Source organism: Chiroxiphia lanceolata, chromosome 15, assembly GCF_009829145.1.
Source record: "Chiroxiphia lanceolata isolate bChiLan1 chromosome 15, bChiLan1.pri, whole genome shotgun sequence".
NCBI lineage: Eukaryota > Metazoa > Chordata > Aves > Passeriformes > Pipridae > Chiroxiphia > Chiroxiphia lanceolata.
The window spans coordinates 18,458,912-18,485,939 of record NC_045651.1 but is presented as its reverse complement, the minus strand read 5'-3'; the positions used below and the strand labels follow the sequence as shown (position 1 = coordinate 18,485,939).

At 43.0% G+C, this 27,028-nt stretch overlaps 1 protein-coding gene across 1 annotated transcript in view; it reads left to right on the top strand.

The window, feature by feature from the left end:
• ATP10B (ATPase phospholipid transporting 10B (putative)) overlaps positions 1 to 26,107 on the top strand; it is a 46,368-nt gene extending 20,261 nt beyond the window's left edge. The window contains 16 exon segments of the mRNA XM_032703126.1: positions 1,524 to 1,651; positions 2,776 to 3,028; positions 4,015 to 4,250; positions 7,080 to 7,259; positions 8,129 to 8,768; positions 9,294 to 9,388; positions 10,070 to 10,196; positions 11,693 to 11,877; positions 15,153 to 15,465; positions 16,633 to 16,709; positions 17,260 to 17,385; positions 18,717 to 18,917; positions 19,818 to 19,898; positions 20,007 to 20,111; positions 20,554 to 20,741; positions 23,649 to 26,107. Coding sequence (XP_032559017.1) covers positions 1,524 to 1,651; positions 2,776 to 3,028; positions 4,015 to 4,250; positions 7,080 to 7,259; positions 8,129 to 8,768; positions 9,294 to 9,388; positions 10,070 to 10,196; positions 11,693 to 11,877; positions 15,153 to 15,465; positions 16,633 to 16,709; positions 17,260 to 17,385; positions 18,717 to 18,917; positions 19,818 to 19,898; positions 20,007 to 20,111; positions 20,554 to 20,741; positions 23,649 to 24,126 — 3,413 coding nt within the window. The 3' untranslated portion in view covers positions 24,127 to 26,107.
• The last annotated feature ends 921 nt before the right edge of the window (positions 26,108 to 27,028 follow it).

Below are 27,028 nucleotides of genomic sequence, written 5' to 3'. Positions count from 1 at the left end.
AGGTATGTGATGGGACACACAACCAGTGCTCAGTGTAATACTACTGAAAGTAGGAGCCATCCAAAGCAGATGAACAATTGAACTGACTTAATCACTTCTTTAATTTTACTGCTTCATGTCACAGTGGGCTTTTTTGGCACCGAAATGGGATTTCAACTTGACAACTGAGCTCTGTGTGAGGGAGAGAGAGACTTTATTTTCCTTGTTCCCTGGCTACTGTCATGTAGATTTAGAGACTTGCCTTTGTCTGTTGTGTAGGGGCCCTTGAGTAATGAAGTCCTTCAATTTAAGGTTTGAAGTAGTCTCAGATGAAAAAATCAGTATTTGAAAAACAGCTTATCTGCTTGGGTTAAAAAAAAAAATAAAAAGAAACAAAATGTTGTTAGTTTAAGTGAAACATGTGAAACAGTACCAAGCCCATTAGCTTTCATCCATCCAAAATGTCCCGAGGCTCCACCATGAGTTCTTGCTCTGCATCCTTGTCTGAACGTGGGGTTCCAGGCAGAAATTTCCCTGGGGGGTCAGGTACCAGGATTTCTTGCATACAGTGATAAATTGGGGTAAGAAGTGGCTTGTAGAGCAGAGTTGTTCTTGCTCAGATGTGACTCTGGTCTCTAGCAGCCAGAAAGCATTGCTGCAATAATCTGAATATCTTTGGCAGCATTTCAGTGGGCAGATGCTGCAAAACAACTGCTTTCTTATGTGGTGCTAATGGGAGTTTGATCAGAGCTGGGTATGTGAAGGGGACTAACTGAGACTTTTGGCATCTGGAGCAATGATGCAAAGAGGGAAATCCAATTGTTTGCCTTGGCTCTGCATTTCTGATTGTGGTATATTTAGTTTCTGATATTGTATATTTAGTAACCTCTTTGAGCAAAGTTTATTTCCATAAGGGCAGGATGAAAAGTGGTAAAGCAATCATGATGGAATGTTGTTGAGTCCTGAAACAGAGGCTTTGTTGTTGTAGCAGATGTCTACTAGTGTTTAAGACACGGCAAGAAGCAGTTTGGGATAGGATTTGATTGAAGGGAATGTAAAATGAGTTGCCCAGACTGAATTATAGAGGGTTTGTCAACTCTAAGACACATTGAAATTGAGAGTGGTCAGGAAGGATAAGAAATATTTTAGTTGGTCTCCATAAAGGTTCTAAGGTTTCTTTCAGTTGGAAAGAAGAGTCTTCAGCACTGAGGATTTTTATAGACAGGAGGTAGAGATGGAGCCTCCAGCAGCAAGATGGAGAATGGGAAAGGTCTGTGGAGAGCTGAGAGCCCTGGGGGACTCCTGCTGATGGGAATGCAAATATCCCTGGCTGTTTATTTCTCCCCAGCACATCCCTCATGTGTGTGCTCCAGAGCTCTGCACGTGCTCTGTGTCCTCCCAAGGTCTGGCCACTGCTCAGGCCTCTTGCTCAGGAAATGTTCTCTCTGTGCAGTGACCAGGGCAGTTCCACACCTGCACATCTCAGCAGCTCTGTCCATCCCCTCAGGGCTCAGCCCATTTCAGTCTGTCCCTCGTTCCCACAGGACATGGCATTTGGACTGGAACCTTCTTGGAGCACCCCCCTTACGATGTCCCAGATGAATATGGCAATTTTCTGTCTCCAGCCCTTGCTGGTTTCTACACGTTCCTGACAATGATAATCCTGCTGCAGGTAAAAGACAAAAACCTCTCTGTTACCTCCAAGGAAGAAGCTTTTCAAAATTAAGTATATTCACTAATGAACAATTAATATTAACTAATAGCTGTGCAGTATCTTCTTAATCCTATTTGAAAAAATTGCTGTATTTCAAACCATCCAAGTGTGAAATAATGTATCTTCTTTTTCTTTATTCCTTCTTACTAACTGCAGATTTTTCTTTCTTGCTGTTGAAACCCCACAAGAATATAGATAGGAAAGACATGTATTTTATCTTTCACTCCAGAATTTCTAGCAGATGCAATAAAGAGGATGTTTGCATCCAAATGTCAGATTATTTTTTTTGCCTATATACAGAATTCAAAAATAATAATTCCACTTAACATCTCAGGAAAACAGTGAAACAAAAATTGTCATTTTTGCCAGTGGGAAATAATAACTAGTTATGGTTCAGCTGGTCTAGGAAGGAAGCTAAATTAGAAGTAGGATACTTGTATATCTGAGTCTGATTAAGCCTAATTGGGGGAGAACATTTTGTTGGTTGAGGGAAAAAAACCACATTTACTTTTCAGATTTCTTGATGTCACTGCTGAGTTTTAAGTGGACAGAATTTCTTTAATACGAGTGAAATATGAAAATAACTTTCAGAGCTGCTCAGAGATTCCTTGGGGGATTATTCTTCATTACTGAAACAGAATATCTGTGCATCTTAAGAATTCATTATTATTTCAGGGCAAGGAAGCTCGTGGGTGGGAAGTGTGTGCCAAGTAATGGTTTGTGTGAAACTTTTCTGCCCTCAGTCTGAGCTGGTGCAACCCTTCAGAGCTTCATAAGGGTAAGGGCAAGCATGGTCCTATGTCCAGAAAACCTGCTTTGTGAGGGCATCCTCTGAGAGACACAGCTTAGAATTTGGTATTACAGGAATTCTGTCTTAAATTTGCCACTTATTGTCTCTGTTTATCCATTGCTATTTTGTGCAGGGTTTTTTTCCCCCTGAACTGTTATTCATCTGTGCTACACTATGTCTCTAGGAAGAACTGTTTCTTTGGGAATCATTAGTGTGCCTGTGCCAGGACATTGCTGACAGAAAGCAGAAAGACTTGTCTCACCCCTTACTGAGAATTTCAACTCTCTTTCAGACTTTAATCCCCATTTCTCTCTATGTGTCAATTGAGTTGGTTAAATTGGGCCAAGTCTTCTTAATTCACAATGACATTGACCTGTATGATGAAGCAGCAGATTTGCCCATCCAGTGCCGTGCCCTAAATATTTCTGAAGATCTTGGACAAATCCAGTATATCTTCTCAGACAAAACTGGGACACTAACAGAAAACAAAATGGTATTTCGACGCTGTACTGTTGATGGAATTGAGTTTTCCCATCAGGAAAATGGTGAGAGATGCTTTTTTATTCTAGCTTTTTTTTCTCTGAGCAATTAAATGCTATTAATTTAAATATTAATACTTAAACCTGCTGAGCCTTCTAATTGAACATAGAGCTTTGTGCATTTGTCTCCATTTTGTGAGGGACTCCTGTTACAGAGATTCATGAGAGTCAAGGTGTTTTAAATGGTTCAGAAGTCAGATGGGAAAGGTTTTCCACCTCAGGCTCTGCCCTGCATTCAGTACCCACTTGAGCATGCAAAGAGAACATTTCCTCTTTCATTTCTGGAGGAACACCAGTCAACCTTTGATAAGCTCCCAAACTGATAGTAATTAAGCTCAGTGGGTCCAGCAGTAATTAGCACACTGTGTGTGACAGGGAGGGCACAGCCACCAAGCCCTGGTGGGCTCTGCCCACGGTCCCTGTCCAAGGGCTCTTGGCACTCGGGGCTCTGAGTCACTCAGACCCCTCTTTGGTCGCTGCTTTCTCGCTCCACACAGTGGAAAGGACTTTATTAAGCTGGCAGGCAGCTGCCAAAAAAGATGTTTGTGTTCTGTGACTGAAAACATTAGCAAATTTGTGAACTACCATGTTTCACTGTCCTGGTCCAGTCAACTGCAAACTGCAGCTGAAGAGACCAAGCGTTAGCAGAAGTCCATAAAAGTGACAGATTGCTTTGGAAACATACTTTTGTTTTTTTGCAATAATAAACAGTGGGAGTTGCCAGAAACTGCAGTGGACAGTGAGGTTTTCCTGGTGCTGGCTTTGGAGATGTTTTTGCTTTGGTTTAGTTTGTTTCAGGTTTTTTAACTGATCCAGGAATTCCTCCCAAGCAATGCAAAAAAAAAAAAACCAAACCAAAGCAAACAAACAAAAACCTCCAAACCCAAACAAACCCACAAACAAGCAAACAAACCATAAAATAAAAACAAGCAAAACTAACAAACCAACCAAAAAACAGAAGAAGAGGTGAGCTTTCTTTTTGTCTTTTCCAGCCAGGCGCCTGGAGACCCACAAAGAGCTGGATTTGGATGATGAGGACTTTACAAAACTTCAACACTTCACTCTCCCTACCCCGAATCTTGGGAGAGCAGCCTGTGCCCAGCAGAGCCCCCCCGGAGCCCTGCGGCGCTGCCAGAGCGCCCGCGCGCGGGTCCAGGGCCACGCCAGGAGCAGGTCCCTGGGCAGGAGGGACAGCAGCCAGTCCCAGGTGGCCTTCAGCAGCACCATCGTGAGTACCAGGCTGGGCCACCCAGCCCAGCCACCCTTCCAGCCCCCCTTTGGCACGGGGAGCCAGCAGGGAGACGGGAAAATCCTCCCTGTTGGGGCTACAAGAGGGAAGAGGAGCCAAAGCTTTGGAGGGTGCAGAGTGCAGTCAGGGGGGAGCAGACTCTGCTGGACTTTAGATCTGAAACTTCCCGAAGTCTGGCACAACCTAATTAAAATCAGACTGAATTATTATTCTTCTTGGAAGGTTTTTTAACAGGCGTCTCAGACAAGGCTTTTGTGAACAGTAAGAGAAGGTCACACACTTTCAAAATTAGAATTCCAATTAAAATTAAAGGCCTGGAAAACCCTTCCAAATCTTGACTTTAAAAAAAAGGCTAACAAATACAAAATTCTCAGAGCTTCATTTTCTGCAGTTGTTGTTCATTATAAGATCCTACTTAGCTTATTCAATTCCTCTGTCATATAGTAGATATCAGCCAGAACTCTTCCTGTTCTTGGAATATGGGAGTTGCTGTCCCAGGATTTTCCAGCCCAATCCTCATGAGATGTTGAGAACATCTCCATGGATTCTTGAGAACCCATGACTTGTGACTTTTGAGAACTTCTTAGAGGTCATGACTTTTGAAGTTTGATAAAGAAATTTCTTGCCAGTATATTTCCCAATTAGATTTTTTACTGACAGACCTCTTCACTTTCTTCTATAAATAAACCTTTTTTTTCCACTGTAAAAGCAATATCTGAGGAAATGGTATCAAATATCTCTTTTGCAGAGGAAGATTAAGTTGCTGCCATGGACTCATAGGTGTCACTCTTATCTGGATAAATCGTTTGACCCCTATGACAAATCTGAAGAGGTAGTAAAAAAGGAGACAATACAGGAGGCTGTCCTGTATGTTGATGTCCTTTAAATGACACGTAGGAGCATCCTTCTTTACCTGCCATGCCAATCCCCTATTAATAAAATGGGGATAATAAATTTCTCTGTGTCTCTTTGGTTCCTGCCCTTTGGAACTTGTATCTCCTTGTCTGATGCATTTGTACTTTGCTCCAAATTTGGAGCATCCTGAGAATTCCAGGTATTCAGAGAGTGTTTGTGGGCCTGTGTGGATGTCAGCAGTCAGAGGTTCTGAAGAAAAATCCATCTTTGAACAATGGAACAAGATAGAGAATTAACATTTACTCTCTCTACCTTAAGGGGTTCTTATGAACTAAGACAGTGACAGCACATTTCCTTCTAGATTTAATAGTTCCAATAAGTAGTGCCTTGCTATTAGAAACGTTTCATGAAGATTTCCACTGTCCTATTGTCATCAGATTTTAATGCCACCAAGTAGAAAAAATGCTATCAAGTTAATGAGGAAATCTTAAAAACTGAATGGCACCAGCCATCTTATAGCATCAACATTTTCACTAACAAAATTGCTAACATAGAAAAGGTGGTAAATTTAATTGATCAGCATCATTAGTGCTGTCTTATTTTGCTTTCTTTTTTGTTTGCTTAGAGTTTTTTATACATTTTCAGGCTGGAAATTCAGGTCAGCCTTGTTTTCATTGAATGTGGAAAAAAAAAGGAGAAAAATTCTTCTGATAAATATTGACATGTTTAAATTATTATTATTATTATTATCAGTCTCTGATTCCTTTTAAGAGATCTGAGAAGACAACTAAAAAATCAGGCTTATCCTTAGCACATATTAGTTTGCTAAAGAAAGGACTGCAAACATTTTCTTGTGTGTGAAAAAAAAAAGTCTGAAAACACTGAACCAGAAGAACCAGAGCCTTCCACAGCAGGGAAAGTGCAAACCTTGTTCCAGCTTTGGATTTCAGCTGAGCTGCAAAATGAGCAGTGGATTTCCTTGCAATTATTAGGATTATTTAAGAAGCACTCCTCACTGCAGCAAGCAGGAGTTCCAGTGCAGCACTTCCAGCCCAGCCCAGCCCTGAAGGGGGCTGGGGGAATTTGCTGGAATTTTACAGAACCGGGGAAAACTGTGCCAGACTGAATGAGGAGAGGAGAAGAGCTGGGATGAACTAGAAAGCAGCTCAGTAATTTGGCAGTTCCTCAAAGAAGACATCCAAAACTGTTGGCTCACAGGAAGTTGTCTTTTAAATTTGGAAGTCCTTGTTAAATATGGCCCTGAATTAAATCCAAACCAGATTCTGCTAACATGAAATTTCCATTAAAAGTAATACTCCCATAGCCCTTCACCAAATTAAATTGTAGATAAGTGACACTCTTAAGTAGTTTGGCTTGCAAAATTAGGTTTTATTAGAAAGAGAGTGGTAGTAAAATTACAGAAACATTTCAGGAACAAGTATGTATTTATTTATTTATTGTAAAAACTGAGGAAGAACAGTTTGAGGCAGCTTCTCTTTCTGGGTGCAAAATGAAATTGCTCTGGAAACAAAAAGTGATGCTGCTGTAACTAAGCCATAAGCACAAAATATTCTCTGTTGAAATGATGATCAGTTTCCACATTGAAATGGAAGATCCCAAGTATACTTCCATCTGGAATGCCCTTTAATTCAGGAGTCAGCAGTTTCAAAGTTGGGGGATACAGTATAGATTATTCTTTATTTTTAGTAAATCTCAAAAGAAAAAAATTCCGAAATCCTCTTCTATTTCAAGATGCATTTCCTTCTAATTTTCTAGCTATGCAGCTTTTAGAAATACATCTTTTTTTCCCTAGAAGTAAAGTACAAAAGACATTTACCTTACATAATTCTAGGTGTAAATTCAATAAGAGGCAAGAGGTCTATCAAGCCTCCAGTTGTTCCTTGAGGCCAAGGGGAAGTGGGAATAATCCTCACTAAGTAATTTCTCTTGCAGGAGAAGGATGTGACTCCCGACAGCAGGCTGCTGAGGAGGGTGAGAGAAGCTGCACTCCAGACTGAAAGCCTTTCTCCTCTTATTCCTACGAGAACTTCCACAGTCTTTGCTGACTTTTTTCTTGCCCTTGCCATCTGCAACACAGTGCTGGTGTCCACAGCCACCGAGCCAAGACAACGGGTAATCTGACTTCAAGTATATGAGGAAAATTGATTATGCTCCCATTTAACAACATGGAGCAGTGTTCAGTGAAAGCTCAAATGGTGAAAATGGTTTGTTTGGGAGCTCTCCTCTCATTCCTTTACCGTTTCTTTTTCCTTTTACTGTTTCTCTGCCTTTGTATTCCTCTCTAACAGGGCTTTTTAAGGTTGATGAATAGTTATGTCTACCACAGAATCTGCACCTTTTCCTTTAGATTTTATATTATCTGTGCTATAAGAAGTATGTGGAATATACTGGGTTTTCTCTGATCTACCAGGCAACTGACAGAACTCCAAGGGGCTCGACTGCATCTCTGCTTCAGAGGCAGAGACGCAAATCACCATCAAATTTGGATGCCACCTCACCTATGACTCCTCTGGTGAATTCTCCCCCCACAGTTAAATAGGGGGCTGGGGAGAAAGTTTCTTTCATAATTATTGTCATTTAGATAGAGAAAAATATACTGAAGTTTTGAGAAGTATCTTGTAGTTCACCTCTTGGCCATATTGATCACCATAACTGGTCTACTCTGGCCTCCAGTCGGGAGCTCTGGAGACACACCAGCTATAACGCTGCTGTTTCCTTTGAGAACACACGCAGGGTCACTCTCGAGGAGAAAAGACAAGCAGAAAGAATCGTGTCTTGCAGAATTCACCACCTAAGGAGTCTTTCTGCTGTGCCTTTTGCAATCGGACATGTCTGTCTCGTATTGGCCTCATAAGCCACCAGCGAGCTTGTAACAAACGTGGATAGAGCCTTTCCTAAATCTTCATTCGTGAAGCCCGGTCATGATGATGATGTAGTTCACCTTTATTTATTTTTAACCACAGGTTTTCTCATATTTCTAGGTCACGATTCCACCACCAATAAAACCTCCAGGAATCACCCTGGAGAAGATTCACCAGATATTTCAAAGGCTAAAGTTAGCAAGCCTCAGCCAGTCCTTTTCCACATCCCAGTCCAGCTCTGAGCTGGGTGCGAGTTTTGGTGCGAGGGGCCCCGAGGAGCCTCTCCCTGCCCTGGGCAGCGGTGACAGAGGTGACAGCGGTGACAGAGGTGACAACGGTGACAGAGGTGACAACGGTGACAGCGGTGACAGAGGTGACAGCGGTGATAGCGGTGACAGACGTGACAGTGGTGACAGCACGGACATGGGCCCTGCCTCCCTGGAGGAGGTGTTCCAGTCTGTGAGCAGCAGCTCTCTGCCCCCGGCCTTGTGCTACGAGGCCGAGAGCCCTGACGAGGCCGCCCTGGTGCACGCGGCCCAGGCCTACAGCTTCAGCCTGGTGTCCCGCACCCCCGAGAGGGTGACAGTGCGCCTGCCTCAGGGCACCCTGCTCACCTTCGACATCCTGCACACCCTGGGCTTCGACTCCGTCAGGAAAAGGATGTCTGTGGTGGTGAGACACCCCCTCACCAAGGAGATCGTTGTCTACACCAAAGGCGCTGACTCGGTCATCATGGACTTGCTGGAGGACTCTGCCAGAGGTAACTGGCCAGGGAGATGCTTCTGTTGTGTCTCCTGCAAAGGGGAATTCGGCTCTCTTTTCTGCATGAAATAATATGTCTAGCCATTAGAAGTATAAAAAAAAAAAAGAATAAGCTTCCCCTAGTGTTATGCTTGCAGATCAGAACAGAGGTATTTATTTAACCTCAGTATTGCTTAGAACATGGAACGGGCTAATTAAAATTCCCTGGCAGTGCTAACCCGTGTGGATTGTGTACTCTGCAGTAATACTGTCAGAAGGGCCTGACCATTATTTTTCAGCTTGTCAGCAAGATTGCTATAACATTAACAAACAAACAAAAACAAGAAACTTTATCCTAAAGGAAACAAAGATCTTTAGCAAGCCTTCAGCTTCTGCACAGACAACAGTTTTGAGCTTTTAAAGAAATTTCTGTTATACTGGGACCCACTTTTCTCTAAAACCATTTAACCTTAGGCCATTAGATCTGAAATGATCTAAATGCTTAAAAATGCTTAAAATACAGAATCTTTTCCTTGTGTTTTAGCTGAGAAGAGAATGAAAAGAATAAAAGAAAAAACACAGAAACACCTGGACCTCTACGCCCGTGATGGACTGAGGACTCTGTGCATAGCTAAGAAGGTGGGAGAGCACCAGCCTAGTGTTGTTTACAGCTTATCTCTCTATATGTCAATAGATTTACTAGAAACATATAATGGTTATAATTCTTTCTGCTTCAGAGAACCAGCCAGACCAGCTGCTCTTTTTTTCCCCTTTTTCTTCAATGTGACCAGATGATGGATTTTTAGTCGGTCTCAAAACATTTATTTCTGTTTCTCTAATGGTAACTCCAGCTGACCTCCCCTACAATGCTTCCAAGTAAGAAACAAAAAATCTGCAGAGGAGCCAACCGTCTTCTGTTTTGCCTGGCATTCAGCTTTCACAAATCTTGCCCTCAGCCTGGGTTAGTGCACCTCAGTGCCATACTTTCATGCAGAAGGTGTCTATGTGCAACAAATAGGTCACATCCAAGCTCTGGAGAAATGTAGATCAACGTTCAGAAACTGTGTGTTCTGGTTCAGAGCCCCAGCTAAGGGCTGTGTGATCAAGAGCTTCTAGAGGTCATGTTTTTGAGTCTCAGCTGAAAGCCATTTGTACAAACTACTAGTTCTTGCAGTTTTCTCTTGGAGAAGTTTGTGTTATTTTAAAGATGACACGGTACTTTACCAGCTTGGATAGGAGTTAAGTCGCTGTGATCCTGAATGTTGGCATTCCTCTCTTATTTAAATTTAAAATAAGCTCTGTTTAAATTGTGTTATGCAGGTCTTAAGTGAAGATGACTTTCAGAAATGGGCCAATTTTCGTCGGGAGGCAGAAGCTGCCATTGAGAACAGAGAGGAGCTGCTAATGGAGACAGCCCAGCACCTGGAGACCAAACTCACCTTGCTGGGTACTAAAAATAACAATTGTCATTGCATGAAGCAGCACTGGCTCTCCTGTGATATTCTTGGCAATCAGACAGACAACAGCTTATACTAATTTATATCCAAAAGTCTTCTTCTGAGGTTTGGAAATCTGCAGGCCAGGGAGATACAATCCAATGACAGTGTCTACACAAGTTCTTGTGCATTTCAAGCAGCAGTAACTTTGAAAAAGTGCACTGAAACTCTCATGTGCCAGGAGCAAAGAGCACACATATCAGCTGTTACTGTGGCTCAGCTGACACAGCAGATAATGAAACCACCCCTATTCAATCATGTGTCCATGTCCTTGGATAAACCCATAATATGCTATAAATTAACTTCAGTTTTGAGCACAAGTTCCAAGGGAATTTTGGTAATTGAACTGTGTTATAAAAACCAGTAACTTAAACACGTGGGCGTTTTGCCAGTGAATTCCTGTTGTTGCATTGGTGAGTTTACTTTCTGCACTTTGTAGAAAGATGTTTAATGTTAAAACTTACATTCATTGACACTTCTGCATCATCCATCACTATCTTATCTAACAACACCATTCTGTTAAATTAAGAAGCACTACAGTGCTTTCTATTCTATTTTGTTTCCAAACATTTTGTTCTTTATGACTTTGATTTTTGGAGTTGTCTCAGTCTCATTTTTCTGTGAGTACAATTTGCACCCATATTTCGTTATCCTGAATTTCTGTGATTGCAAGCTATTAGCATTATGGCTTCTCATAGTCTCTGCAGTGATTTAAAAAATTAGAGTAATAATGGTAAATGCCATAAGCAGAACACATAAGAGGTAATGTAGATCTTGTCAGAATCTCTTACCTTTGCCAACTCCTAAGGCTCTGTGTGCTTTCATACTTTAATTTACAAGAAATGTTCTTTTAGCTTAAATCAATGTCTATCTTTAATGTACCACAGTTACAGCATCTTCAAACTGACCTCTAGTGGAAGAGACAAGGAGTGTTGTAACTCTCAGAGGGTGATTTACCAACATCATCAGGATGAGCGTTGGCATCTGCTCCTAAGTTTGTGCATTTTCAAAAAGAAAATGTACTGTACTGTTTCTTCTCCTTTGATGGCTGAAGCATCTAACTTGACAATAGGGACAGCATTCATTTAAATACTCAAAGTTCATCTTTTCTGGTTGCTTTGATAGGACTTAATGCAGTACTTTAAAAATGCATATGGCGTGGTTCCTCTGCCAGCACATTGTCATTTTGGATTATTAAGAAGAAATGAAATTCATTGTTCTACCAATGAGCAAAATGAAGAGCCAGAACTTGACTGCTGACACATTCAGACCTTAATCCAAATGCAGATCTTGTGCCTGTGTGTTTATTTGCTGGACAATACCTTAGCTCAACTCTTGATAAGTTCAGGAGCATGACTGGAAACCAAAGAGCTTTCCTTAAACAAGAAAACAGCAATGTGATTTCCAAATGAAGAAACCTGTTTCTCTTTTTTTCTTGTTTGCCCAGGAGCAACAGGGATCGAGGACCGGCTGCAGGATGGAGTTCCTGACACTATTGTGGCCCTTCGGGAAGCAGGGATACAAATCTGGGTGTTGACAGGAGACAAGCAGGAAACAGCAGTGAACATTGCATACTCCTGTAAGCTCCTGGACCAGAGGGACACTGTCTTCACCATCAACACCGAAAATAGGGTGGGTAGAGAAAGACAAGGTGCACAAGAATTCGCTACGGAATTTGCTATGTTGCCCTTTTTTCGTGTCTTGCAGTTTGGTGCTGCTTTGCTTTAGACCACATTCAGCACAAAAAATTCAGCAAAAACCCCTATAGCATTAGGCCAGGAACTCTGTAGACCACACATAACAGGATGAATTGAAATACAAGACATTTATGTAGAGTTTCATTCAATTAGAATGCACTGATTTTTCCAAATGAAAATATTCTTTTTTAAAATTGCCCAAATCACTAGCTATTACCTGAATTACTAGCTTTAGAAAGAAGGGTAATATGCAGTTTAAGTGCCTAATTCCTTAATAACATTGATATCTGGATTTTCAGCTTACAATGGAAATTTCAGTGGCAATGATATTTTAACCCTAGTATATCTATTGGAAGACATTTGGAAAGTACTTTGAGTCAGCCAGGAAGAAGTCTACAGGTGTAGATCTAATTAAATTGAGAATTTTCTAGTTGCATGTTCTCCAACAGGATTAGACTTAACCAGAAATTTATTAGTGAACATTTTTATCCAGTATCTTTCTGTGTAAGCAGAATTTCACCTTCTTGAACACCTAAATATAGTTCTGGTGGGTCAGTAAAAAACACAGTCACTTCCTTGGCATTCCATGGTGGTGCACATCGTGGTTGATGGGCACGGATACTCCTTGAATTTCCATGAGCAACAAGAAGGGCAGACAGCAGGCAAAACAAACACTCCAAAATGAGGATAAGCACTTGAAGCTGTCTGTCAGCTCCTGTGACTCACTGACACACCGTGAGCAGTCTGGGGTGCAATCCAGGGCTATTCCTGACACATCTGAACAGAACAAACACAGCCCTGCCTTCCCAAGATGGTAAGTGCCATCATGGATGGTGCAAGTCAAAGGCTTTAGAAAAGCCACACTGGCTTTTGGTGGTTGTGGAGCAACACAGAAAAACCACGCCTTGATTCCAGAGAGCAGAATGGCCACCCCTGTGCAGGGCCTTCATCTCATCCCTCCAGGCAGCCAGGGGGGCAGGTGGCTTTGGAGATGGACTTAGGGGAGAGAGAGGCCAACATTATGGTTAAACCAGATCCATTTGCTAAGGAGAGGTCAGCCCTGACCCAAAAGCAGGGTCCAAGATGTGCCACTGCCCTTTTTGCATTTTCTTGCTGGTGACCTCTTACTTGCCACAGAGCCCTGGAAGCCCCTGACGTGCCCCCAGAGCAGCTGCTGCCCTCTCCCCAGTGCTGCTCCGTCCCTTTTGTGCAGCGTCAGTCGTGGCCCCCTCGGCAGGGTCAGGAGGCACCATGAGAGCAGCCTTGCCATGGGCTGGCAGGAGGCTGGGGAGGGCAGGAGGAGCTTCCCTCTGTCACTGGGCAGTCCCTGCCTCGGTTGCCTCCGTTTCTCTCCCCACAGAACCAGGGTCCCCAGTATGAGCTTGCCTTTCTCTATAAAGCTATTGTGAGGATCAATTAAATATAGTTAAAATACTGACTGTTTTTCTTGGGATAGGCAATTGTAGAGAGCAGTGAGATGGCCTACTTTCTAACTGCTTTTGTCTGCAGTTAGTAGCTCTCCAAAAAAGAATCAAATCCTATGCAAATGTCTGTCTCTTTTAATGTCACGGAAATAGGGGAACACGCAAGGGTGATATGGAATTTGGCACGGAATGCTTTCCCTGCTTCAATGTGTAATTTCATTTGATACGGGGATCTGCCTGAACGGGAGGCAGAATGAATACATTTAGGATGGAAATTAGGAGATGGTTTGTGCCAGGGAAGTGATGCTGCAGGTGAGACCACTCTGGCTCCAGGAAACACTTCCCCCCAGCACCCTCTGGATCCCGGCACAAGCTGAGCACATGTGGGGAATCCCAGTGGGTCACTGGGCACTGGAGTTCCACCACGACAAGGTTTAGTTGCCTCCCTTTCAAAACGCAGCCAAGGACAGACCCTGGTTCTGGAAGGGGCTCCCAGAGCAGTGAGGGACACACAGAACACCTACAAAGTTTAACCTGTTCACTGTGCCAGAGTTAACTCTGGAAGTGGTGTCAGTGGAAGGCCTTCTCTTTACCCCTGAGCCCAGCAGCTCATTCAAATACTGACAATTAAATATCTTCCAGGAAGATGCAACATAAGGAGGGAGCTTGGGGGATTCATTTCAACAGCAAGCCAAGGCAAACCAGGAATTTCCACTACAATTTTTGGTTTGTTCACAGAAAGATGATGCTTCTTCAATATTTTTTAGATGTTTTAAGCATGCAGGATTTTTATTAGATGTCAGAGGAATGCTGACATTTGATTCCAGAACCTCCCACTTACGTGTAATTTAAATCTTGCAAACATCCTACACATGTACCTTATGCAACATAAAGTGAAAATAACATTTTAGAACTGAATCATCGCTCAATAAAGCTGACAGAAAAGGTAGAAAAAGGAATGATTAGCTCCTCAGGTATTCAATGCCATGCACAGAAGGAGGACTTTCAGTGCTAAGCAACAGGAAAATAACTTTAAGATCATTCAGGGTTTTCTGTGATAGTGGTGTGCCAGTTTAGAAGATCTGTATGGGAAAGACAAAAGTGCTCTCCTTGAATCTGTTTGTATTTAATATTAAGTCAATTCTGTTGTTTCCATCTAAAAAAAAGCGACTTGGAGACAGATGAGACAAAATGAGACAGATTTGCTGAGAGGGATGGACTTAATTTGTGTTTAAGACAGAGTGCTGGAAAGTAGGAGCTTTTATTTGTGTTCCTAACTCTGATACACATCTGATATGTGACCTAGAAAAGGCCAAATTCTCAAAGTTACTGGATAATTTTGATTGTTTCTCTACTGCAGTTCATTTCTGATGGAAGCAAACACTGCAATATATCACATCATTCATATCAGAACCAGATTTTTCAATCTCCTTAAAAAAAAAAAAAAGGGATTTTCTTTTTAATTTCTGAACTCTCAGCATTGCAAGACAGCATTGCACATATGTCCTCCTGATGTAAAGATTATTTTATTTTCTTTTAAAATAATTCCTTTCTTCAGTGAACTGGCTGATGAAATGCTCAGTGTTTCCAGGGGGGGATTTGAGGATGCTGCTGCAATAATCCCCGACCAGATGAACGAGTGCACTTCCCAGGCAGCGTTCTCTGATGTTTGTCTGACAGGCTTAAAGCCACTGGTATGGTTATACAAACACACACTTGGCGAGGTGCTGAGCTGGAAAAGGAGCTGAAGACAACCATTGCTAAACCCGCTCCTGTTTCCTCACAGGAAACTTGTGAATCTCTCCTGGATTTAACCCTGGAAGAGGTGAGGAAGAGTTACGAGTGCGACAAACCGCGGAGGAAGATTTTCGGCATCATCCCAACGGCCCCCCCGGCCCCGGAGGCTCCCAGTGCCGAGTTTGGGCTGGTGATCGATGGGAAGACGCTGAGCCTCATCTTCCAGGGGGGCCTGCAGGAGAAGTTTGTGTCCCTGGCGCGGCGCTGCCGCTCGGTGCTGTGCTGCCGCTCCACGCCCCTGCAGAAGGGCATGGTGGTCAGGCTGCTCCGGGGGCAGCTCCGAGTGATGACCCTGGCTATAGGTACCCCATCTGAACCCCACAGCACACGGGGGGAGCAGGTTCCTCCTGTAAGAGCTAGGGAAATGTATGGAATACACCTACACGCTAGTTTTTGTGCCTCAGAGGGACACAGGGAGGAAACAGCACTGAATAATCTTTCCTTGTCAAAACACACATGAAAGTCCTTCTTCATCTATCACTAAGCAAATCTGGCCCCCCTTTAAACAAGATGAAGGTACTCCAAATTCAGAATCTCCCAGCAGTGCCTTTCATGCACGTCAGTACAAACACATGTACATGTTCCCTCTGGAATGTCCTTGCTTTGGGCCTGCAAAGCACTCCAGAGTAGTCACTAATTTGTCTTTTTATAAAGCCCTTTTCCTGTCAGATTTTCCCAGCTGGTGAAAACAGAGTTATCCCCAGAGTGGTATTAAGCAGTGACTCATTTGCCTTTTACCTCCAAATAATGTGAAATGTTTTGAGTTCTCTGCCCCACTTTTGGCAAGCAATGCCACTAAAATCCTTGCAGAATTGATTTTTGTGACTTCCAACTAAAAAATACACCTCTGTGGACCAAACAGAAAAGGAAGGGTCTGTTGTATTTTAAATTTTTTTACTTTGCCTTGTAGTTCAAAATGTAAGCTTTCAGCCTTCTGCTCCATCTACCTTGCTTTACCAGTAGCCTGATTTACCATCTCCACACTGCAAGTGGCAACCATGGCTGTTCTTTCCCTGGAAATTTGGTTATATATTTAACATATTGCTGTGAGTTGAAACGAGCAAAATAACCCCTGAAATTGGCTTGTTACATTGTCATCTGCAATGCAATTTATCCTACAATTTGGAGGATTCGAGTAGGTGCTGCAGAGCGTGTTGCTGAGCATATGGAGCTCTCCAGGCAGAAACACCAAATGATGCAGATGGAGACGGTGTCGGGGTGTCCATCCACCACCCAGCTGGTCCCACTGCTGGAGCCAGGGCTCCTGGAAGGGAGGGAGGATGTTCCTACCAAGGACAGAGCCTAGAGGTCATGAGTACTTTGCTAAGTATTAGTTACCCTAATTAAGATGCAGGTAGAAGAGAATGGCCAAAATAATCAGCATAGCTAAGATTATTTCCTTCTGATAGGGGCACTATGTATTAAACACCCTTTCTCACACTTCTGTTGTTCCCCCCTTCCTATTCTAGGTGATGGTGCAAATGATGTGAATATGATTCAAGCAGCTGACGTTGGAATTGGAATATCTGGTCAGGAAGGCATGCAGGTACCCTGTCAGTTTAGTTCTATTCCTCCTCTGTCATGTGCTCTCTTGCTGCTTAATAAGTTCCAGAGCAGCCCTGTGCTCTCAAGTGTCATCTTAAAAATGCAAGTTGGCATCATCACTGTCATAAATTAACATGCAGTTCATAATTATGGGTCCAGCCAAAAAACAGCATTTTGAGCCAACAATTAGCATGCATGGACAGATGTGTGTTTGCTCATAAGCCTGGAAAATTAGCAGATGCCTGTCCAGTGGTAGCTTAGCATCTGCTTTCTGAATCCTTTCTGCTACTGCTTTTCCAGGGTTTGTAAATTCTTTCTTTTCCACTGTCTTCTGCCCTGAATTCTTCCCTACACATCCCCCTTCCTCATGCTCCTTAAATGGAGAGTTCTGCAGAGAAAGTTCCAACTATTTTCTTGAGGGTTGGTTTTTTGAGGGTTTTTTCCTGCAATATGCAAAAGTAGGAAATTATTTCAATGTCCATGTTCAAGTTTCATTATATTGGCTGGGGAAAGGATATATTGTAAATGACCTTCTATTCCTCTTCCCAAAGGCAGTGATGGCCAGTGACTTTGCAATAGCCCGATTTAAACACCTCAAAAAACTACTTCTTGTCCACGGACATTGGTGTTATTCTCGCCTGGCAAAGATGGTGATTTACTTTTTCTACAAAAATGTGGTAAGATTATTCAAATTATGGAGGTTTTCATCCTAGTAAGGGTTAATTCCAGGGCTGGGTTGGGTTTTTTGGCCTGGTTTTGTTTTTCACAGGTTATGCTCATACTTTTTATGAAGCTACAGTTCGCATTTCTTCACTTTTCAAGTTTATAATGTGGCACTTCTTTCTCAGCAATGTGCTGCATAAAGCACTGAGGAAAATATGGGCTTTAAATATATTTTGAAACTAGCATTATTCCAGAGGGAAAAGGACTCAAGGCTTGGTAACTTTATATGGTAGTTCAAGAAACTTTATTAATAATACCCATGAGCCTCAAAATAAAATTTGCATAAGGAAGATCAGATTATTAGTGCTAGAATATAGAAAATGACTCTGCACTAGGAATTGCTAGCCTGTGAAACCTCTGAATTTTTATAGGAACCACTTGCAAGTAATGATGCAGTCATACCTGGCATTTTTATTAAAAATTTAATGTATATGCAAATGAGCTGCGCATTGAAGGATAATGTAAAGTGGAAAAAGGACAGTAATTCAGTTTCTACAAGACTGTGCAAACAAGTCCATTTGACATGAAATACACTCTGAGCATGAAAGGCTATTTACTTAGAATTCAAAGTGTCTGTTTTTGGGAGGGTTTTTAATAATTTTGAATAAGGATTACTTCTTATCACTGTTAAATTTTGTAGTGGAAATGAACACTTCCCTTTTTCTGATTGGCCATCCTTTTAGAGTTCAAAGGATACTTATTTACAGTGTGAAATCTCTCTCCAGAATGGGATGCTGCTCTTCTATTATCTCCCCAGTAGCATTAGGGAGCAGGAGCCCTTTGATTCCACATGGACAACCAGTTTATGCAAGGATTCTAAAATCTGGTGCTCGGAGCTGTAAACAGTTTACTTAATTATTCTCTGATATGTTCTTAAGGAAACCTAATGGCTTTTAAAGAGCTCTATCACAGTGGATTGCTGTGAAGCAGAGCCTTCAGATATTCTCTTTATGGAAGGAAGTGCAGGGCTGTCTGCTGCCAGCACCTTTAACCAAAGCAGGGTGTTCCTAAAAGGCTCTGTCAGTACCCAGTGTCCTACACCAGCCTTGGGGCTGGAACTGTGAGAGACACAGACCCTGTGCATTGACAGCAAAAGGTCCAGATCAGGTGTAATGGGGGGAAAGGAAGGGGATGGGAGGAAGAGGCCACAGGAAAACTGCAGCTTCATGGCTCCCACAGCCCAAAGAGAAATGGAACCACATCAGCATGAAGGATGGGATGCTGCACGTGTGGAGGGGCAGCACAGCTCTGACAGGCTGTTGGGTTTGTCTTTGCCCCTCCCCAGAGCTACGTCAACCTGCTCTTCTGGTACCAGTTCTTCTGTGGCTTCTCAGGCAGCACCATGATTGATTACTGGCAGATGATCTTCTTCAACCTCTTCTTCACCTCAGTGCCCCCTATTCTCTTTGGAGTCCTGGATAAAGATGTTTCTGCAGAAACACTTCTAGGTTTGCCCGAGTTATACAGGAATGGGCAAAATTCAGAGGTATGTCATGATTGCTGAAGCAGCTGCTTGATGAGCCAAAGGACCACAGGTTTTTTGGTTTGGGAAGGAGTGAAGGAGTTTAGACTTACTTGGAACCAAATGTTCCATTTTATGGTGTCAAGTTTACTGATGTCCACTAAAAAAGGCGTAATTGTAGCTGTCAGAAGAGCTGGAACATATGGCTGAAGTTGCTTCTTGGAAGTGATGCTGGTGCTGGGTCAGAGGATGTAAAGGGAAGGTTTATTCTGCCATTAAATGTATGGAGCAATCCCAGCATGCTGCATTATAATGAGTAATGTGACATGCCAGGGAATCAGCCCTGTGGTTGGTTTGTTCACTGAAGAGATGGTGGAGCAAATACCTGTGTGTGTGTGTGTGTGTGTGTGTGTGTGTGTGTGTGCATGTATATATGCACTGTGTATGTAGACAGATTCTCAGTGAAGGCTTATGGAGAAATAAATAAAATAGGATAAAAGATGTAAAAGATGAAGGTAAAATAGTTTAGCTGGCCCTTGGTTAAACTCAGCTCAGATTTAGTGCTTCAAACACTCTCAACCTACTAAAGAACCTACTAAACCTACTAAAGATTACAGCAAAAAGTGACAAGAAAACACAAACCCTTAAATCAATAAGCAACTTGACATTTTTTTCCTCCTCTCAGGTTCAGAAATACACCTGTTAATGTTCCTAAGGTCTATCTTTAGCTAACACAGAGAAAAGGTCTGTTCAGAGATAAGCCTTTGGATTAATCAGCTGCTCATGAGGCATTTACTCATGAAGGGAGACCAGTTAGCTCTAATCAGTATCTGAATGGAAGAAAAACAGGCAGCAATTATGTCTTCAGGACAGGCTAGGGATGTGTGTCCCATCCTAATGACTGTTATCTCTAAACTCCTGCAGATATACAACCTGTCAACTTTTATTATCGCCATGCTGGATGCCTTCTATCAGAGCCTCATTTGCTTCTTTGTCCCCTATTTGGTAAGTAATAGGCTCATTAATATTCTCATTCTCTTGTCCTCCTTAAAAAGTAGAAAATTCCCTTCTGAATGGTCAGGGTTCCTCACAGTGCCTCTGCCTGTTTTCTAGGTGTACAAGGACTCTGACATAGATGTGTTTTCCTTTGGAAACCCCATCAACACCATCTCCCTCCTGACCATTCTCTTGCACCAGGCTCTGGAAATGAAAACGTGGGTATGTGTTTGCCCTGCCCTGCTCATAGGACTGTTGTGGTTTTGGGAACACAGCATCCTGTGTAGCCATGGCATTGTCTTTCAGAGTCATTTGCCAGAATTCTGGGTCACAGAGAGTGAGTAACAGATGCACTGAGACTTCACAATGTGCCAGAATTTGTTATTAGCCCCGGGACAACACCTTCACGTGCACAGAATTTGTTTGTACTGTGCCTTTGGACAGGACAGAACACGATGTTTGCATCTTTCAATACATGAGTATGTGTTACTCAGAGAACTGAACTCACTGTTGTTTTCTAAGTTCATTCCTGGCTATTTCTCCTACTGCACATTTCAGTAAAATGGGCTGTTGGATAAATTCTTTCCACCCTCTCTGTGTCTCCCTCTGTGTCACCCTCAGAGCCAGGTCTCACAGTCCCCCCTGTCTCTTGTGCCCTCCCCAGACCCTGTCCCAGCTGGTGGCCATGATGTGCAGCCTGGGCTTCTACCTCGTCTTCTCCCTGATCTACAACGCCGTGTGCCTGCTCTGCAACCCTCCCAGCAACCCCTACTGGATCCTGGAGAGGCAGCTCTCCGAGCCCACCTTCTACCTGCTGTGCCTGCTCACCCCGCCCGCCGCGCTCCTGCCCAGGTGGGGACGGCTCCTCTCCGTGTTCCCTGGGGGGTTTGTGGGCATGGGAGAAAGGGACAAAGTCAGCTGTGTCCATATGGGATGTGTCAGGCACGTGTTGCACGGGGATAATTCAGTGTGGGAGGCACAGGCCTGGGTTCAGCTTTCCAGTTCACAAACCATCCATTTGTTCAGTTATATAACCCCAGATAAGTCACTATATATCTACTGCTTGTTTTCCCACGAGAAAACCTTTTTTTCTGGGGTGCTTCAAAGTTTACCAGTACAAATCTACTCTGGAATTGTTCACTCTCCTGAACACAACGGGGTTGAGCTGATCAAGACTAGAAGGCAAGTCTTTGAAATATTCCTGTAAACTTTGAGAGTTGCAAAACATATTCTGTTATTAAGTACTTTGCAGTCCATTGCTAAGCTAAAATTAAGAACATGCTTCTGTATGAAAAAATTTTCTGCATCCAGAATTTTAGTTTTACTCTCTGCAACAAATCAGGTATGTTAAAGATAACTTTAACTGAGACTGGATATTTGGAGAGGGATAATTATTTTGATACGTTGCTGAAAAAAATTGGTTTGAAAAACATAATGGTTCTGTTTCCATGTATGTATATGGGAAGCTTACTACTTTTGGTACTTAATACCTTAACTAATCCTTTAAGCAGATGTAGTTTGTTTGAGTTGCACCATTTATTTAAATTCTTTATTTGTACTTGGACAGTGAAAGCACACCCATTTGAGTTGGTTTGACTATCTTCCTAGTTTCCTTCTCATCCTAATTGCCATGAAGTAGTGCAGCACACTGGTACTGCAAGAATCAGGAAAATATTTTTAGTATCTGATTTTGTAAGTGCTTTAAGGCATTTGAACTGAGCCTTAACTTTGTCTGAAAAGTTCCTTTTCAAGAATAGATAGTCTTTTTCTTCATATTGTTATTATTATTCCCCCATTTGAGTTGAGATGCTCTTGTGACTTCATGCTCCATTATGTAAGTTCAGATGAGAATAAACAACACATAGTTCAGTAAGGTCTCATGTCTTCTAGGCAGGGCACCCTTTTCCAGCCTGTTTTGCTCCTGTGTGAGTTTTGTTTTCCTGTCAGGTCTCATTCACAGAGTCATTTTTGACCCTGAGCTTCTCACTGAGAGCTGCCTCAAACATGTGCTTAGAGAACTCACATCTCCATCTCGGGAATCCAGCACAATTAAGGTCCTTTCTGCCTCAGCAGGTTACTGAGCTTAAGGATTTTATCTTGGTGTCTTCAAAGCTGGAGAACTGCTTTTCCTTCATGTAGGTCCTGCAGATTACTTTCTGCAGAGTCCTCTGTTCATAGACTGTCCACCCTCCAGTTCCTGCTACAACTGAGCTGTGCCACCACAGCTGTGGTGAAACCACCCTTTCCTAAAATATCCTGAATTTTCAGTTCCATTCCATGGTCCATCTCAGCATGCTGCCTGCTCACCATCTCCTTCAGAAACTACTCCTTCAGAAACAGAGCCTTGACATTCTGGTTTCTGCCTACAAGGTTTTGTTAAAATCCTCGCTCTCCTCAGTTCTTCCTTTTTAGTCCTGCCTCCTGTTCTGGCTGCCAGGCCTGAGACACCACAGCCCCCTGGGGGTCTGGCCCGTGCCCTGCCTGCTCCAGGCTTTCCCTGCACAAACATCTGGCAGTGCTTTGCACCTCTGCAGCTCAGAGCTGCCCCTGCACTCCTGGGACACAAACTGCACAGCAGGGAGTTTTCAAACCCTCAAGCCTGACAAGAAGAAAGGGGTCTGAATTTCATGTTTGTTCAGTGGCAAGGGAGGGCTCTGTGTCTCCTGGAGGATTTCAACACACAAACCAGATGCATTTGTCCAGCTGTGGAAGGACTGGTCTGCCAGGACCTGCAGAGACCCAACAGACCCTGCAGGGCTGTGGGAGGGGCAGGAGAAAGTGAGAGCAGTTCACAGGATGGAAGACACAGTTTTCCATCCCATCTCTGTCCTCCTGTCTGGTCCACATGCTGGCCCAGAAAGTACAGAGGGAGGCTGAGGGGAAAGCCAGGCCAGTCTGATGCAGGTCTGTGCAGGTCCCTGGGCTGCCCTTGCTGTGCTCTGGGCTCCCAACCAGAGCTGAGATTGTGGGACTGACCAGCCTGAGCACAGGCACACAAAGGGACTTCCTCCACTCCTGCTTGTGCAAGCCTGAGGAATCCATTGCCTTAAAAGCCCTTTCTGTTCTGAGTCTGGCCTGTCAGCCTTTTTAATCCTGTCACACTAATTTATACCTACATTTAGCAGCAGGATGGGACAACAGCAGCTTTCTCAGTGCCATTTCATAGAGTCCCCACGTTTGTTTTAAAATGCATGTTGAGGCCATCTATGTAAAGGTCAAATCCTAATAAAAAGATGCTTTGAAGGAGACACTGGTTTTCACACAAAGCTGACATGACATGGAGAGACGATGTGTGCTCTCTCACTGCACACAATATATAGTTATATAAGTTCTCTATCCTGCAAAGGGCAGGTAGGACACCTTTTGGTTGCTGCTTTCTGAGCAAATCCAAAAGCTGAGCTTTTAAAATTTCTAGTCTCCTGTTATCTACCAAATTAAGATCCTTTCTTTAGCCTGTTTTAGCAGTACAAATAGAATTTCAATATTTTCAAATACTGCATCTCTTGGTGACCTTTTGTGTCTCTTTCTTCACTGGTCAGCAATTGAGTAGTTGTCAATACTAAATAAATGATCATATATATGTATAGTTCATTCTCTGTTGTGTTAAGATCCAGGAGTCAGCTTTCATCTACCAGGTATAAGGTGTCTACCAGATGCCTGTAGAGCAATGGAAAATTAGCACCTGGATTTGTGTTATGTGATGCAGATTATGGAAGGAGCCCACTGTTAGAATAATCCATTCTCTTCCTCTTTCATCAGGTTCTTTGTTTCTGCTCTACGAGGAACCTTTGGAGCATCTCTGATTCTGAAAGCACAGCAAATAGATAAACTTCCTAAGGGACAGCGGGATCTCGAAATCCAGAAACTGAGATCAAGGAAAGAAGCTACTTCTGGTGCATCACCTGCACCTAATGATGACCTTGACCAAAGCATCAGCCACTTATGTGTGTCACCATTTCTCCACCCAGCAGCAGCAGCAGCTGTGTCTCAGGGGCACACAGAGGGTCAGGGGCTTTCCAGCTCTGCAGTGAGTCCTTTTGGGAGAGGGACACCAGAGGAAGGCTACTGTTTCTACAACAGGTGGGCAGAGGAAGAATCTGCTGCTACAGACTCTTCAGCAGGACCCTTTGCACCCAGCAGGGGAACAGCTCCTGGGCAGGGCAGTGGCCAAGTGCCCAGCGAGCCCTGGTCCAGCTTCGGGAGCCACCGGCGCTCAGTGAGTGCAGTGACCCTCTGAGCAAACCCTGACAGACCCACAGCCCAGAGACCCTCTGAGCAAACCCTGACAGACCCACAGCCCAGAGACCCTCTGAGCAAACCCTGACAGACCCACAGCCCAGAGACCCTCTGAGCAAACCCTGACAGACCCACAGCCCAGAGACCCTCTGAGCAAACCCTCATGGACCCACAGCCCGGGAGAGAAGGATGAGAAGGACACCTCAGGGCACACAAAGAGTCTGTTTGTGCTGAGCCACGATGTCACTGTGAGTGGAGTGTGGAGCAGTGCAATACCAGCTTTAATGGGCCTTAATGGGCTTTAATGTGCAGCCTCTCCCAAGTGCAAATGTTGTCTGGGTTTGCCATCACCTGACTTCTTGACCTTCCTGGTTTTGTCATATTAGAGGGAAGTTACCTGAGCATCACACATCTGCTGAGAATTGCCAAATTACTTTATTTTGATGAATATTTTTGTACCAAAGTAATAGGGAATAATTGTACTAGTGAGGTTTCAATGTTATTACACTACTGAGGTGACAGAAGGAGAATCCATTTTTTATTAAACCAAGTCTTAAAGCAACACATCCACTCTAGCTTTTACTATCAAAGTCTTAAAAAGACTTCACTAACTTAAAAATTACAGTTCTGCCTCGAAAAAATGTTACCTCTGAGTACTAAAGGTACTTGAAGAATAAAAAAAATTGAAAGACACTAGAGAATGTTCCAGGTTTTAATATATGGACTTTATACATATAACAATATTAAGTCCATAGCCTGTTTTCCCTGAACAGTAAGCTCAGTACTTTTATGCAGGTAGTGGTTTGACCTGATACTGTTAAGAAAAGGACAAATGAGTTTATAAAGAAGAAGAATACAAATACTGAACTGCAAGAACTGCCAGGATAACTCAGTGATAAGTGGAGTCTACTTCTTCATACCTACAAAAGCAGACAGATAAAACAAGTCACATTTAAGGATTTATGTCCTAGAATTCTGAAGTTGTCCCTGATTTTTCATCTGGAAATTCAGTTTCTTCCTTCCATTCATTGTATTCTCATGTGGTGTTGCTGCTTCAATCCAGTGTAAATGGTGCTCCTCCCCACAGTTGGTCACAGTCAGTAGTTGATGAGATCTCAACAGTGGAGATTGTGACAAGCCATCTATGAAGGTCACTAATCACATTGCAGAAAGTACATGGTGTAGAATGACCAAAATATACATAATATGTTCACCCTTTGCAGTATTTCAGGACAACAAGGTGCAGGAAAAAAACCCATAAGACGTCACCATCATCACTACTTATTGCAATGCAATGAAAGGTGACTTTGGTATTTCTTATAGAAATGTCGACTAGTAAGACCATTTCCCAAGTTTTTCTGCACAATGTGGGATAAAATCTTAACTAGTTTTCAATTCAACCTATTTGTACTTTTGTGAATCTATGATTGGTTCTGATCTAAGTAGGTTTTTAGCCTTTTTTATACATGCTGTATTAATTTAGCTATTTAATACCTATCACGTGTGATCTGTTTAATAACCTATTTAGCAAATACTAATTTAACTTCTGTGTGTTGTAATAATTACTGTAACTGGGCTCTTCAAGTTCTTACTTTAAAACAACTCAGGCAAAATTGAGCAGCATATCTGCCACTGGGACTTCTGGGAGCCAGAGCATATGTAGAACTGCCATTGTTAAAGTATTAATTGTCAGCTGTAAAACAATTCAGAAAGAGATTTTTTTTTGCATGATGTACAGAATGAAGGGAATTAAGCATAGCTGAGACTACTGTTAATGGAGTGTGAGATTGCTCAAACGTTTGCTCACCAGCTGGGAATGGACCTGGGGTGACAAGACTGAAGATCAAGCCTTTACAATTCATAACCATGTTTTTATATTAAATGATCCATTTCCTGTGAACTTAAAGAAGATGTCAATGTCTGACACATTTTATTACAAAATGTGAAGTGTTTTTATAGTAATAAATGTGATATGGTCATGACTTGGTGTGTTGTTGAGAGGTAAAAAAACAGAGGTGGAGGAGGGGTTCTCCTTTTCCATGAGCAGCAAACTCATGTTTCCAGGGGCTATTCCCCTGTCTAGTAGGAATGGTCATCAGAAAAACTAGGTAACAAACTCATCTGAATGTGCAAGGGGCCACACAGGTTATATCTAAGCAAATCTGGAAGACCTGTAGACATTCCTGAATTGAAAGCCAAGAATTAATTTCATATTTTCTCATCACAGTTTCTGCAGAACTGTTCTCCCCTGCATTTTACCCTGACAGAAATGGCATAGAGTTAAGGGAAGGTCCTTTTAAGAAGGGGAGTGAAGGAAGGATTGATCTGGATCTCCCCCAAAATAGCCTCTAAAAGCTCTTTAGTGATGGAGTCCCTGCTATGTCAGGGAATGAAAGAAGTGGAAGAGTCCCAAAAATAGTTACTTCAGTTAAAAGAAAAAACGAATCCAGATGTACATGGCTGCCTTAAATGATTCTACAGCCAGACCTACAGACTGTTCATTGGACTGTGTGGTAGCTGAGCACAAAATGGCCCAGGGGGTGAATTTACCTGCAGAGTTTGCACCAGAGAGGAACCCCCCCAGTCCTTGAGGGGAGAGACAGCTGGAATAACAGAAACAGGAAGGCAGCCCAGGCAAGGGCTGGCCCTGCACTGCAGCTGCTGCAGAGCTTGTCCCTGCACTTCTCCTCCAGGTGACAGAGCTGCTCCTCCTGAGCCCAGGACACAGTCCCTGGGGACACCGGGATCTGCTCCCGGGGAAGAGCTGACCCTGACCCAGCTCCTGTTCAAAACCTGGGGAACAGGCACTTCCCTTTGATCGTGAGGCAAATTAGCTGAGGCTGTCAATCCTTTTGGGAAGCAGGATTGAGAGTTAAAAGACTTCTTTTTTTCCAGTGAAAGCA